We start from the raw sequence: 15613 nt of genomic DNA, 5'->3' as shown, positions 1-15613 counted from the left end.
TAGTGAAGTTCAGACCTTAGCCAGAGAAAGAAATGGTTTGAGAACAGAGTTAAATAAGCTATTTTTGTTAGGAAAGACAGTCCTTCCTTTAACAGGAATAGGGGCCTTAGACATCATCTACAAAGCAAACAAAAAGAAACTAAGAGAAGAATAGGAGGACAATTACAGGTTGAATAGGGCCATTAAGGCTGAAACTTTATACAATAGCTGTTTACAGTTTCAGTGTAGTTAGCTCCTCCCTTCAGACAGATATAAGGCAGTGTCCAGCAGTAATCTGATCAGAACTGAAGAAGCAGCTTGGATGAGCAGCCAAACGTCTTCACTCCTACAACGATTTGTCCAGTTGACAGATTTAAACTTCGCCTTTTGCAATGGTAAATAAACTTCTCCTATGTTAAACATCCAGTCTCGTGCCTTTTCTTACTTTTGGGCTACTTCAATTTATTCTACGACCCTCCTGTATCCTCCTGTGCTCCTCTTACTGTCAACGGGAGACTTTCCACAAGTTTGAACCTGAAACTTCCTGGACCCGTTAGAACAAAATATCAATTTCATGTCAAAACCATGGAACATTGTAGGCAAAAACAAGAATAACATCTCTCCAGAAACAAGCAGGTGGCATACCAGATCAGAAAGTAGTGCACCTTTAATTATCATAAAGTTTAGATTCACAGATCAGACCGTAAATGCCTCATCACTTATATCCCAAAATATGTAAACAGCATGTGAAAAAAAACCAACACCAATAAGTTCTGATTAGGCTCCAATTCTAAGCGTAGAAATACATCACACACTAATTATTATCCCTCCACAGCCACTCCTCGCTGAACATTCCTCCCCAAAAGCATGAGGGATTCCCAGCAGACGCTCCCCAGGTCTGCTGCATCTACCCGGGCCCCTCCTCGCTAACAGCTGGCCTTTCATGTACAGTGATCAATTCTGCCTCATCCCTCTGCAGCAGCGCAATAAACAGCACTGAGATTTATGATGAGGCTCACAGTGTGGAAAGTGCCCAGACCACTATCCCTCTCTCTGTACGAACGTGGAGGTATTTGGAGATTTAGGCTAAGTAGATTCATGCACAACTAACCAGTGGTGGAACATAATGATGTACAAAAGTGAAGTACTGTACTGTAGTTAAGAGCACATTTTAGCTACCTGTGTTTTACATAAGTCATTTTTACTTTCATGTCACTGCTTAGAGAAACAGTAGCTCAGTTTTTCAGCATTGTCCACTGATGCAAAGGTTGGCGGTTCAAATCCTGCTGTAAACGTAAAACATCATTGGTTGAGCTGTCAGATCCACAGACTCACAGGTTGGTGGTGTGATTCCCGCTCCTACAGTGTATTTACTCTTTAAGTATATTTTTAAATGGGCACTTTTTACTATTATTTGTGCTCCAGTATCTGTACTTTCACTTAAGTAACAAAACTGAACACTTCTTCCACCACTGCATGCATACATAACTGTTTTACATTGGATCAATTGTAAACAAAACTTAAACTGCTTAATAATTTCCTACACAAACTCAAGGCCTAAACCTTTCACTTTGTTATTCCACCAGCTCTAGGTGGCGACAGTGAGACTTTAGTGACAGTGATCATGTCTGCATACATTCCACGTGTGCAGGGCTCTGTGGCGCAATGGATAGCGCATTGGACTTCTAGGCTTTCAGCTGGGGCATTCAAAGGTTGTGGGTTCGAGTCCCACCAGAGTCGCTTTTTATGTCTTGCCCCACTGATTACATAGACAAAAGGGATGAAAACATGATTTATGTCCCACACAAACTCAAATGCAAGAGAATACTTTCACATAACTCAAGATAAATGAGCTTACAACGCTCCCTACATCTAAATATCTATCTATATCTACTTTGCTATTGCAGTAGATTTAGATCAAGGTCTTTGTGAAAATGATCATCTCTGCAGACATTATCTTATCTGTGTGAGGGCTCTATGGGGCGTCAGTGTTTATGACTTACTCCATTTATTACACAGACGAGGAGAAAGGTGGTGAAATGGTGTGAAAAATCCCCACACAAACTGAAGTTACAAAAACACACAAGCGAATACCGGTACATTACTCTGTGATGCTTCTGCTACATCTTTTACTTTGCTAATCTCAGACTTTAGATCAAGGCTTTTGTGAAAGTGATCATGTCTGAATGCATTTACTTTTTATGCAGTGAGGACTTCTAGGCTTTCATTTACAAAGACTTTCAAAGGTTGTGAGTTTGAGTCCCACCAGAGACACTGTTTATGTCTTACCCCATTGATTACATCAAAAGGTGATTAAAATACTTCAGCTCCTACACAAAGCCAATTTATGAGATAATGCAAGAGAATACATTCACATTACTTTGAAATACATTGTACCGCTCCCTCTGCTCATATAATGCCTCACCCAGGGGTTGGTGGCTCTGGAGCTGCATGTGGCTCTTTCATCCTTATACTGCGGCTCCATGTGGCTTGGGAATATAAATTATAAGTATTTAATTGAAGTGTATTTTTCCTTTATTTTCCTTGTGTTAGTTATTTTTTTACATAGTAGTTTAAATTGGAAGATTATTGTGATCTTTAAATATCAAAGTAAGATTATATTTATTATTTCTCAGTATACTCGCCAAAACACTGTGCATTTATTGAGAAATCTGCATTTGGAGTCCTGTCAGTCCAGCTCCACATACGTATGTGAGCAGCTATTCTCCACCGTGAACTATGTTAAACACAAACAGAGCTCACGCCTCAGAGACGACAGCTACAGTCCTGCAGAAAGATCAAAGTGACTTCTTACATTTTACTTTGATAGTCCTTCAGAGAGGGCTCTGTGGCGCAATGGATAGCGCATTGGACTTCTAGGCTTACAACAGTGAAGGCATTCAAAGGTTGTGGGTTCGAGTCCCACCAGAGTCGATCTTTATGTCTTACCCCTTGATTACATAGACAAAGAAAAGTTGCCAAAAGGGATTAAAAATGATTAATTTCCCACACAAACTCAAATGTAAGAGAATTCACATTACTCAAAATAAATTATAGTCTGCAACAGCTATTTTTCATTTACAGTGTTTTTAAAATAAATTAGCTTGCAACACTTCAGGTAATCTCTAAATATCTAATTTACTTTGTTATTGCAGTAGATTTAGATCAAGGTCTTTGTGAAAATGATCATCTCTGCAGACATTATCTTATCTGAGTGAGGGCTCTATGGGGCGTTGGATAGCACGTTGAACTTCTAGGCTCTCAAATGCAAGGACATTCAAAGGTTGTGGGTTTGAGTCCCACCAGAGTTGTTGTGTATGTCATAGACAAGAGGAGAAAGTGCTAAATTCCCACAAGTCACAAAAAAAGTGAAATCTTTCTCGCTCTGTTGTGCAATGGATTGCATGGATTGGACTTCTAGGCTTTCTATTGCAAGGGCATTCAAAGGTTATGGGTTCAAGTCCTCCAGTGTCACTGTTTACATAGAAAGCTGGTGAAAATGGGTGAAAAAATAATTCAGTTCCCACACACACACAATCTATGAGAAAATACATGCAACTCCTAAAATTTTTATGCCCTAGATTTAGATCCAGGCCTTTGTGAAAGTGATCATGTCTACATACATTCACTTTCCTGTTGCATGATGGCTCTGTGGAGCAACGGATAGTGCATTGGACTTCTAGGCTTTCAGCAGCAAAGGCATATAAAGGTTGTGGGTTTGAGTCCCACCAGAGTTGCTGTTTATGTCTTACCCCCATGGATGGGCAAAAAGGTGTGAAAAAATCAACCAAGTTCCAAAAAATGCAAGAGAAAAGATTCACATTACTTTGAAATACATTAGTGTGCGTTGCTCGCACTGCTTGTGGAATGCCTGTTGTTCATTTTGGTATTCAACCAGCTTTAGGTCAAGGCTTTTGTGAAAGTATGAGGGCACAATGTGTATGAGGGCACAATGTGTATGAGGGCTCTGTGGCGCAATGGATAGCGCATTGGACTTCTAGGCTTTCAACAGCAGGGCATTCAAAGGTTGTGGGTTCGAGTCCCACCAGAGTCATTTATATATGTTCTTATGAACACTGAATCAGTTGCAGAACAATACAGGATTACTCAAACATGTGTGAATCGATCAAAACACAACTCTGAGAAGTTTATGATGAGATAACAGCTCATATATGTCTGAACGAACATTTGCTTACAATACCATTCCTCCAGTCAAAACGCTTGCACAGGCATTCAAAACACAAGTCTCATTTACACCTTTGGTCTACAGTGTTTTACAGCTAGCATCAGTTACATGCGCTATTTCTGTGCACGCTCTAATATCTCCCCCGGCTATAAATTACTATCATAAAAATCTACCGTCTTAATATGCGTGTTTACTTTTGAGATAGGATGTCCCAGAGCTGGAGCTGCCCATAAAAGACTCAGACATTTATTGCCTCACTTTTACTGACTTGTCACTTGTTTTGGTTGGACTTTCCCTTCAGAGTTGAAAGGGTTGGGAGGGTTTACGGCACAAACGTCCACTTGGAGCGGCCCGGAGCCTTTTGGCACAGGTGGCGTGGTGCACCTGCCCGGCTCTGTGGGTTATTCAGGGAGCCAGAGCCAGCTGTTTTTCCCATATCCTGGTACAGGACGGGCTCCAGCGCAACTGAGGGGGCTGGCTGTAAGGCTACAGTGAGGAAGGGAGAGGAGGAGGGAGTTAAGGGGTGTCACCAGGCAGGGTAAAGAGGTGGGGGGGTCCGCCACCTGCTTGTCTGCAGGGTTGGTCCTAGCCTTCAAGGGGCCCTAAGCAGAATTTGGCTTTGGGGTCCTTGCCACTTCAGTGCAACATGTTTATATTTGATTAAATTAAGAGAACAATGTCATAATCTGAACCAGCTGTAAAAAGACTGAACACTCTAGAGACTCACAACAGCAACAGTCATAAGGTCAGTAAACACACATGTAAGTTTTTCCTGATTTCTGGTGCATATTATTGCGTTCCGGTGAGTGGGTTTATATTTATCAGTTCTTTATGTTATAAAATGCAGAATTTGATAGAGTAGCCAAAAGATGTGCTCAAACAACAGTACATGTACTTCAAAATCATGTTACTTAAGAAGTACAAAGTAGAGGCAATAGAAGCAGAACATAAACTCTGAACATAACATCGATTTATAATCATCACTTCATCTGAAGTAACTGGAAGGGCAGAACATTAAGTAGCTTAAATTACTTCAATTTCAAACTGTGGAACATGCCATGCAAAGAATAACATCTCCATGGAAACAAGCAGATGGCATATCCTCTATCAGAAAAATTACATAGTGTAGCTTTAATTTGTAAACTAGAGGCTTTTTGATTGTAATGAGCTTAGCAGGACAGGTAAGACTAGAGCAGACATTACACGTATAAAACACATTCAGATGGTGAGAAATAATGACTTTGTTTCTTGTAGTTTCTTTCAATATATTTAAAGACGTGTAATATCTCTTTATACACTCAGACTCTGTGGGAATAAGCAGCTTCTGTAGCCACAGTTGCCCTGTGGTAGACTGACAAAAGTGTGGCCGTTCTGTGCCATCCGCCCCTACAGTCTGTGAAGTGTCTTGCCCAGTGACACCTGGCAGCACTGAGTGATACTAGAATTCAGATTACTACATTTTGGGTTGGTAGGTGAACTCTATAACCACCAAGACAAAAGTGTTTCACACAATATGGAACAAATGAATCCCTGTGTATACGTAGTGTCTTGCCCAAGGACACAACAGCCGTATCAACTGTCATCAAAATGTGTCCTATGGCTGATTTAGGACATAAGTCTCAATATAGTTCTAATTCCATTTATGCAAAAAAAAATGTATGTAATTCTGCCTTCTTAAACCTTTCATAAATCTACGTTATGTTATTTTCATCATTTGTTGCTTTGTTTGTGTCTCCAAACCATTCAGCCTCTTCCAGAAGAATCACAGCAAATAGGAAGGGCATCTGGTTTAAAAAGATCAAAGTAGATGAGTTCAGCAGTAACATGCCTAAAAGTAAAGGAAGGAAACTTAATTTTTGCTGACTAACCAAGAGAACAGTAGTCTTTTGTAATGCTAATCTATGAGCTCTTATACATTTGTGCTCTTTAAATGTTAATGAATTAAAACGAAGTGGCACAAAAGTTAACAAAGAATATATCAAAGTAAGCAACAGTCGAACATGTTGCTTTGGTTTGCATGAGAAACTTTGGTAATGAAGATATTTAAATTGACCTAAGTGATACAGCGTTCACTCACAAACTTAATGTTGAGCTTCACCCAGAGAACAATGATGATGAGTCGTTGAGCAAGACATTTACTCACTTTGATTTTACCTGAATATCAGAATCAGGAAACAAAATGAGCCTCACATAAGTCTTTCATTTAGGCTGCCAGTTCCAATGCTGAAATCCAGTTGGTTAATCCTGAACTTTCACTAGAGGTACGGCCTGTTCATGTAGTGAGAATGAGAAAACATGTATGTGTCCTCTCTTTGCAATTAAATGGGGCTGGACCTGATATTTTGCATGTAGTACAGCAAAATATATTTTGTCCCAGTTCTGAAATATTGTGAAAGCAGCTTTTAAGTTGAAAATGAAACTGATGTCTGCTGTCTGCATCTAAGTACACAGCATTGTTCTCTGCCAAACAGAGAATTCATCTCTGGTCTCTGAAAGTTGCAAAAGCAATTCCAAACTCACTGCGCTGAACAATTAGGATGCGAGGAATCGATTGGGTAATTGTGCAATAAATTTAGACTGCTGCAGACTGTTTAAAATGAACAAGTTCTGTTTTTCATGCTGTTAAAGAAGACCTACTGTACTTATGTCTGCTTTTAGTTATAATCTATGACACCTGTAGACCGTTATGTTATAATTTGGACATTTTAAATCACAATATTCATCTAAAACCACTGAGAAAACTGCCGTGCCCAATGGGAGCTCACGTCGCCGTAAACGTCACAGCAAAGACCCATGAAGTTGCCGGTTCCTCCTATGAATAGCTGCAGATCACACTAGCGAGTATCAGAGTTTTTTTTTTTTTTTATTTGTACCAAAATGACAACATAAATACTGCCAAATACTACATGTATCATCAACTGAGCAAAAATAAAATTAGAGAACGAAGTAAGTACAGAGCAGTGTACAGCACAATTCGTACACAACGTAATTCAAAGTACTTTAAAGGAAAAAAAAGTTTTTAAAATCACAATACAACAAATTGAAGTATAAATATTCACAAATAATCATCATAAAATTAACATTAAAAGAGAAGAGTGCAGAATATAAACTCTTTCAGTCATATGCACAGGTAAACAGAACTGTTTGGAGCCTGGATTTAAACATTGTCAAAGTAGAGGCCTGTCTCACATCTTCAGGAGATTGTTCGAGGTTTTAGCTGCAGAAAACTGAAACACTGATTCTCCATGTTTAGTCCTGACTCTGGACACCAGCAGGAGGTCTATCCCTGAAGTCCTCAGAGTGATGGTTCATATGCCATTATCATAAAGCAGAGCTGCTTTAAAGTCTATTCTCTGAGCCACAGGACCCAGAGACCTGAGCACAGGACACATGTGTGAAGTACTTCCTGGTTCTAGTCAGGACCCGAGCAGCAGTGTTCTGGATGTACTGCAGTTGTCTTAACGCTCGTTTGGAGAGGCCAGTGAGCAGGACGTTACAGTAGTCTAACCCACTGCAGACAAATGCATGGATAAGTCTCTCTAAGTCTGGTTTTGACAGTTTACCTTTGATTTTTGCAATGTTTTTAGGTGGTAAAAATCTGCAGATATTTGTTGTGGCTGTTAAAGTTCAAGTCTGAGTCCATTATTACCTCTAGATTTCCAGCCTGATTTGAAGGTTTTAAAGAGACTGGAGGCAAGTGATTAAAGATTACTCAAACATGCATGAATCACTCCAAATATAACTTCGAGAGGCATAATAGGTCTGCTTCAAGACAGTAATAGTCAGGTAGAGCACCTTTGAAGGTGCTTTACCTGACTTTTATGGGTTCTGGTTCATGTGCCATCGTAGTCCCTCTTTAAATCAGTCCGAGGGCCGACTACACACCCTCCCTCGTGCCCACGTGTAATCTCTGAGCTGAGTCAAGTCCATGCTGCCAAATGGACTCTTTGTTTGTACACATTAGTTGAGTGTTATCAGTATATTGTATTATGTTTCGTCCTCAGGCTGAATAGTGGACACTCTTTGGATAACCACAGGTGAGTTTGCACTTCACTGAGCATTCGACTTTCCATTACTGTGATAGTGAGCGCGGAGAGCTGCACTGATTGAAAATGAAGCTCTAGCCTTAATGAAAACACAGGCCTCTCCCCACAGACCCCGGAGAAGGACGACAAACTTTACTTCAACTTCACAGACATTATGTAACCAACAAGTGGCTCGAAAATGCAGTATGAGTATTCCTGCTTTTGTAAGTTTGTGTTATGTTTAAAGGTGCATTGCATACATTTTCTATAAAGGAAAGTATGCTAACTACTTGTCTCCATGGATACTGTGGAGAATTCCCAGGAATAACATGAATAACAGGCATTTAGTATACCCTCCAGCAGAAAGGTTACACACTGCAACTTTAGTTATTGATCTCATTATGTGTTTTGATATTCTGCCAAATGGGCGACAGTAGCTGAGTTGGTAAAGTGTTTGTCCACCTATGTGAAGGGTGGAGATTCAAATCGTGCTCTCGAGCCAGATCCACTGACTCACAGACAGGGCCAGCTCTAGCCTTCAGGGGGCCCAAAGCTGAATTTGCCTTTGAGGCCCCCGACAGTGGATGCCTCCTGGCTCAGCTATTGGTGATTCACATTTGACAACATTTTTATGCTCTCATCACCTTGACCAACTGTTTTTGTGTTTATATGACCAACATCAGACTGAAAACATCCAGAATGTCACAACAACCACAGTCACAAGAACAGAACACAAACATATAAGGGGGTCAAGATTTTTTAAATTCTACAGATTTTTTCTTTGTTTCTGGTGGATTTTAATGTGACAGTGGGCTTACTTTTACATTATGTCGGGTCCTTGCTCTGGTGTAAACACATAGCTGCCCTCACCTCTGCCCGGCTCAAAAACAAATGTAGCAGCAACGGATATTTTACTACTATAGAAATAAAACAAATGTAATTGTTTTAGAGGGATATTTAGGCTGCTGCAAACACACAAGCTATACCCAATACAACTTGATACATTATTTTCAATATAAATGTATGGGTTCTTGGGGGCCGTATGGTGGTCTCAGGGACCTAAGCAGCTGCTCAGTCTGCGTATAGGCTGGGCCGGCCCTGCTCACAGGTTAGCAGTGCAATTCCAGTTCCCACCGATAAACACTGTTGTTGTGTGCTTGGGGAAGACACTGAACCCTCCTGGACCCCAGTGTCTGTGTGCACTTGTGTGTGAATGGGTGAGTGGTTCCTTGATCTAAAGCTCTTTGAGTGTCTAGGGAGTGAAAAAGCGGTATATCAAAAGTGACATTTACATAAGTTACATATTTTGCCCTTTTAAACATGACCACATTTCAGTGTTGTATATTTTTTACTGGACACATGTACAACATTTTGTGATGGTATGTGTTAAAAAATATTGTTGGACTTTTTTTTAAATTATTATTATTATAAAATCTGACTCAAACATCTCTATGGTTCTGACTTTGGAATGAAAAATAGGCCTAGTTAAGTATTACATAAATGAATAGATAGAGAGCATTTTAGATTAACAATAGTATAAATAAGAGTAATTCTAATAACCATGACATATCTGTGCGCACAATTTGGGTTGCCAATTTCAGTGCTGAGATCCAGTTGCTGTAAAGCTTAGGACTCACTATGATCTAAATCCAGTATATGCTGCTCATGTACTGAGAATCAGAGACGGGCTTTTAGCTGTTTTGCTTCACAAAAATGGAATACACTTCAAGGAAAAGCAAAAACCGGATATACTGGTGACACAATCACAATTTAATAATCTGGTAATGAACTTTTATACACCTGCTCCTGTTTTTAACGTTTTGTTTGATTTTCTGTTTGTATTGTATTTTAATCAAGTAACCCAAGAAAATGAGAGCCCAATGCTCTTATTCTCCTGTATAAATAAAGATAAAGTAAAAACAAAATGAGAAAAAACAGTATGTTTCCTCTATCGGCAGGTTGAGGCACTGGCAGTGTTTAGTTGTGACTATAGCATCACTTTTAAAACTGTAAGAGCGTGTGCTTCATTTGGTTTCATTAAGAGTAACACTTTAAAATAACTGCACTATTTATAACCTTAATAAAGCTTAATCAAGACTTAATTCATTATGAACAAATCGTTTATTAACAATGATTCAGACTTCAGTAATCATTTCATTATGAAGGATAGGGGTTTTAATTAAAGTGTCTGACAGGTTAAACTACTAATTTGACTAAAACACACTTACAGTTAGATCACTATGTTTAAGATTTCACAAATAAATACAGTTTCTTTCACAGTTTAAAATCTGATTTCCTGGTTGGCAATCAGGCCATCACACTGTTATCTGGCAACCACTAATCCAATTATGATTTGACAACAAAAATCACTAAAAGATGTGTTTCTTAGGTGTAAGTTGTGCCTAAATTTTGGATAGTTTCTCCTTAGACTGATGCCATTGATATATTTTCTCTACTTCCTGTAACATATTGTTCAGCTGTGCTTTGGTGTAATATTTACTCTAGGTATTATTCCACCAAATTAAGTAAACATTTGAGAATCATAAAAACATGTCATAGGCACTTTACAGTTACTAAGCCTGAATCATTCTTCATAAACTATTTTTCCCTTATGACTTGTATCTATCATGATTCTTTATTATTTCTAACAAAGTTGCCAATAAAGCCTAACATTTTCCAATTTTATCAATACAACTCTAGGCAATTAAACAGCACAGGCTCATTCTTCTCACTTGCCAAGTCCTGTCCCACAACCCCATCCCTGAATTTATCTCTCATCAATAACTCCACTCTTTTGCATTAGCTCCTTGTTTAGTTCGTGCGTCACCGGCGCACCATAAAGACGCACGGAGCTCGGACGCACACTCGCTGCTGCCCACTCTCCCCTGGCTCTGCTCTGTCCTCCCTGCCTGTTACTGCCCCCTGTCCATCTTTATTATTAGTGCTAGCTCCTCCCTCCTACCTGTAAATCTCCCCGCTCTGCCCCCCTCCTCCTCCTCCTCTCTCCGCTGCTGTCACTGGCTTCTCTCTCTCTCTCTCCAGCTGGCCGCTTCGTGCCAGGCGCTGCTGCGGGCTGCCTGGAGATCACACCGACAACCCGGGGACCGAACGAAAAAGACACGGGACTCACAGACGTCCACAACAGCAGCAGCAACCCAGCGACACCGCGACACTCCTCATTCTCCAGCGTTTTCCCACACGGACAGGCGCGCGTAAAAGCGGAACATGTAGCCGCGTCTGCTGCGCATTGATCTTGATATCTTTATTTACAGTTACTGCTTCACGGTCGCTTTGAGGGGGATCGATTCGCGTGTATTCCCGTGCCCTGAATGGCAGAAGACGGCTAAGACAGCAGAGAGGTGGCCTGGCTGAGAGACGAAGCGGCGAGAGGGACATATTGATATATTTAGCTGGTCGTATTGTGTTTAGCGTAATATTAAATAAGAGTGGAGGCTGCACGCACGTCATACGTCTTGATCATGGCGTGAAAGAGCCAGTTCCTGAGCCATGGGAAGCGTTATTGCGGATTTAAATGTCTCGCTACTTTGAGGACACGCTCGTTTTTTGACGCTAGTTGACTTGTGCCGCAAAACTGTCACGAATTTGCGCAGAAACTCGATTCGGGTGGGTGAGAATAGAGCAAAACAGCGAGGATTGGGGGATTTCTTTAGCAATATGGCTGGTGAGTGGGGCTGGGGACGCTGGCACAGGCTCTCCACGGCTCCTCAATGCTAGCTGAGGCGGATGGCACCGTCCCCCATGGCAGCGACAGCTCTATGAGGACAAGCAATATTAATAACAATATCAATCCGGACTCGTCGATCTTAATCTCCAAGATGGAAGACGTGGTCATCCCGTTCTCGTCCGAGGTGCCCTGCGACAATAATGGACAGCGCATGTGGTGGGCATTCCTCGCCTCCTCCATGGTGACGTTCTTTGGGGGTCTCTTCATCATACTGCTATGGAGGACGCTCAAGTATTTGTGGACGGTGTGCTGTCACTGCAACATCAAAAACAAGGTATGAAAGTGAGCACAGACAAACCAGTCAGAATTTAGATAGTTAGAATAAGTAAACAGCCCAAATACTGAGGTCTGGTGAGGGTCTGGTGTGGGTGTGTGTTTACATGCACAAGAAATCTGAACAAAACACCTTAGTTATCAAAGTGCAATGCATTTTGAAATTACTCTTTCAGTCTTCATTCATTTTTGTCTTCGCCCCATTAGTTTTACATAATTTCTCTTCTCAAAACCTGCACAGGTGTGAAAAATCCCCAAGGACTCCATTTATCCCACCTAAGTGTTTCCATGACTTTTCAATAATCTCACAACTCCAGAAAACAGATAATGATGGGATTTCCGGCGTGCATGTAAACACAGCCAATAGTTTTCAGAACCTCTCGCACATCATAACTAGTTCATATTAGTCCACTGGCTTGCACATATAGGTTACCCTTTCATGCTTAAGTGCGTTTGATATCAGCATCTCCACAGCCTGTAGAACGCGTCCTCATGAGCGCCGCTTCCCCCGGATAGGATTGTATCTTCTGTGTTTACGTACACCCACACTCAGTGCTGGCACATTTGAGTAGGATGAGAGGAGAGCAAAAAATGAAAAAATGCAATATTCTGGTACCAACAGAGCAGCGTAGGCCAAACTATAGATTAGCAAGAGGCATTTTAAGGCTTTCCTGTTGGCTGTGTTCAGTTTGATTTACAGATTTTAAAGGTCCCGTATTACGCAAAGTTGTGAGCTTGAGGCCATGTTAGAATGTCAAAACAGACCCGGAGTAGTGTTTTGTTTCATTCACACATGTTTGAGTAACCGTGCATTATTAGTCTCTTTACATCTCCGAAGATTAAAATGCTCTGTTCCACACTGTGATGTCATTAAGTGGAAGTTTTCAAGTTAACAGCTACATTTGACCTTTTTTTCAGTACAAATTGGCAATTCCAGGGCTGAAATGATCTGATTTATTCCATTGAAGGTGTATGAAGTTTAAAAACACTGTTATTACTTCCTGTTTTACCACATGACATCATAAGGTGGAACAAAGTGTTTTCTATTTGAGCGAAGAATTCAGCCTAAGTTTGTGTGAATGAAACAAAACACAACTCCAGGTCTGTTTGTGATGAGGAAACAACATTATAACGTAATTTGGGCCCTTTAAATTCACATTTTTTGCATTAGTCTGACATCCTCGAGCGCTGTGATGTTTTGGAACGGTTCATTTCACTTTCTCCTCTGCAGTGAGGTTGCTCAAACTGACACCTGTCTGTTTGAATGCTTGGTTGGCTTCACAGGGGCTAAACAATTAGGTTTCCAAGGAGACCAAATTATGCAACTCGAGCCCTGTCCCTTAAATCCCTGAACTGGAAGGGACAATTTTGGGGAATGAGCAACGTAAACTCGGTTATGGTCAGTTGTTGTGATGGTCACTGGCTTTCAGAATGTCCAAATATGCTTTTTTGTTTTGATTTTTAAACTATATAAGCACAAACAATCGCACATATCACACAGTCACGCAAATAAGGCAGCAGAAGTGTCTTGCTCAAGGACACAGAAACAGCAGGGGTGAATCTGTTAACCTGATACTGTCACCCCAAAATGTACAAGTTTGCTTCCTTTAAATTTTCTTTATTTTGCATTATGTAATTAGGGCCTGAGACTGAATGTGTCGGTAACATGCAAGCAAGGTTTCAGGTTGAATTCCCAGACCGCATGGGGCCTTTGCGTGTGGGGTTTGCATGGTCTCCTTGTGTCTGGCTCCCATGGGTGCTCTGGTTTCCCCTAAAACATGTGGGTCAGCGTGGCCTATGGCAATGGGACACCTCAGGACAAACCCACAGCCTGACCGCCTACGTCATTTTGTTGAGCAGCTCTTATGTAATTACAGAGAGTACAGTTCACTAATAGCTTAGCGTGATTTGGCAAAGTTTATTTGAAAATCACCCAAAAAATTATAAAACAGTTTGTAGAATTGTAAAAAAAACAAATAATTAGGGCAGCACAATTATCCAAAATAAATTTAAATTGCAGTTTGAGTTGGTGCAGTTATGAAATCGCAAAGGCAAAGACAAAAATATAGGTTTTTATCTTAGACACCTGTTTGTTTGGAAATGCATAGGGTTCTTGTATTAATTTATTAGTTTATATATATTTGTTGTTTTATATTTCACTCTTCTCTCAACTGTGAACGCTCCTTGACTCTAAACAGAATCCTACTTTTTAAACATTTATTGGAAATCTAATAGCAGTTGCAGTACTTGTTACAAAAACAAAATTAGATTTAATTTGACCAAAACTGTGCAGCAATACTGTTTATGCAATAAAAAAGGGCCATAATAAGAGCGTAGCAGTCGCAGTAGTCAGTGATGGAAGAAGTGCTCAGTTTTGTTATTTAAGTAAAAGTACAGATACCGGAGCAAAAATATACTCAAGTAAAAGTAAAAGTATCACATGAAAAATCTACCTGAGTAAAAGTATTAGTACACTTTTAAAAATATACTTCAAGAGTAAAAGTAAGAATATTTCACACAATTTGAGATCTAAAAATGCTTCAAATGTAGTGATTTTGTGCAGATTTTTGTTCAACATAAACAATTTTATTCATTGTTTTTTTCTCTATCTTTTTTGTTTGTGTATTTTTGTTTGCTCAAAGTATGAACGTAGTAGTAGCAGTAGTAGTCGTAGCCGTAGTCATAGTCGTCATAGTAGTTGTAGTCGTATAGTGTTGTTACATTGTTTTGCTATTCTAATTTGTTTGTCCCTTTAAAGTGTTAGAAGTATAGCAGAGGAAATCCTTGCTAGATGGCTATTCTTCTAATACTAGTGTCTATTTATGTCTTATACTCAAAATGTGCTAAGTGATATGTTGTAATAATGACATAATACCAATATCAATAATACTAATGATTAAATACCAAAAAATACAGAAATTTTAATTTGAGAACTGAACTTGAACATGTTAAAATCTTGTAACAATGCTAGAGACTTAAAATAAACATTTAGAGACTTTCTATTGTTGGTTTCACATTTCCACACACATAATCCTACACAAATCCCTGCCCGGGTTAGCTCAGATGCCCTTCCATGCCGTATCTCTCCTTTCACACTTCATTCATACTTCAAACCTCTGGAGTACTGAGCTAATGGTACTTGTTATATTAAGAGTATGTAGTACTAATTTAAGCCTGGCGCACAGAGGTGACTTGCATATAAATGTGCTGGGGGTGGCCTACATTACGCATTGTGCATCCAAGCGCACTGTGTGTGTACGGCGACATGTGAGTCACACGGGCTTTTTATAGAGCGAGGACCCCGGGACGCGCACGGGGCTAGCAGCGCGCAGGGTTAGCATACAAGGCTAGCGCACGGGAGGCAACATGTCAGCTGTATAGTGCACAGTCAAGGCCACAGAGAGA

At 40.2% G+C, this 15613-nt stretch overlaps 1 protein-coding gene and 3 non-coding genes across 21 annotated transcripts in view; all 4 read left to right on the top strand.

Annotated features, from left to right (window-relative positions):
• Positions 1-1630: 1630 nt before the first annotated feature.
• Positions 1631-1719, top strand: trnar-ucu (transfer RNA arginine (anticodon UCU)). The gene is given in 2 exon segments: positions 1631-1667; positions 1684-1719. It is a non-coding gene; the product is annotated as a tRNA-Arg (tRNA).
• A 1102-nt stretch (positions 1720-2821) lies between these two features.
• On the top strand, positions 2822-2913 carry trnar-ucu (transfer RNA arginine (anticodon UCU)). Its single transcript is given in 2 exon segments — positions 2822-2858; positions 2878-2913. It is a non-coding gene; the product is annotated as a tRNA-Arg (tRNA).
• Positions 2914-3942: 1029 nt separating this feature from the next.
• trnar-ucu (transfer RNA arginine (anticodon UCU)) lies at positions 3943-4033 on the top strand. Its single transcript is given in 2 exon segments — positions 3943-3979; positions 3998-4033. It is a non-coding gene; the product is annotated as a tRNA-Arg (tRNA).
• Positions 4034-11251: 7218 nt separating this feature from the next.
• The window catches only part of kcnma1a (potassium large conductance calcium-activated channel, subfamily M, alpha member 1a), a 293601-nt gene continuing 289239 nt past the window's right edge, over positions 11252-15613 (top strand). For all 18 annotated transcript variants that reach the window (XR_008648957.1, XM_033979262.2, XM_055227007.1 and 15 more), the window contains exon 1: positions 11252-12209. Coding sequence is in view for 17 of the 18 variants with exons in the window: in XM_033979262.2 (XP_033835153.1) it covers positions 11919-12209 (291 nt within the window). In the remaining variant the exon portion in view is untranslated. The remainder of the gene's footprint in view (positions 12210-15613) is intronic.

Source organism: Periophthalmus magnuspinnatus, chromosome 15, assembly GCF_009829125.3.
Source record: "Periophthalmus magnuspinnatus isolate fPerMag1 chromosome 15, fPerMag1.2.pri, whole genome shotgun sequence".
NCBI lineage: Eukaryota > Metazoa > Chordata > Actinopteri > Gobiiformes > Gobiidae > Periophthalmus > Periophthalmus magnuspinnatus.
Note: the sequence above shows the minus strand (reverse complement) of the source record. Positions and strands in the feature narration are given on the sequence as shown.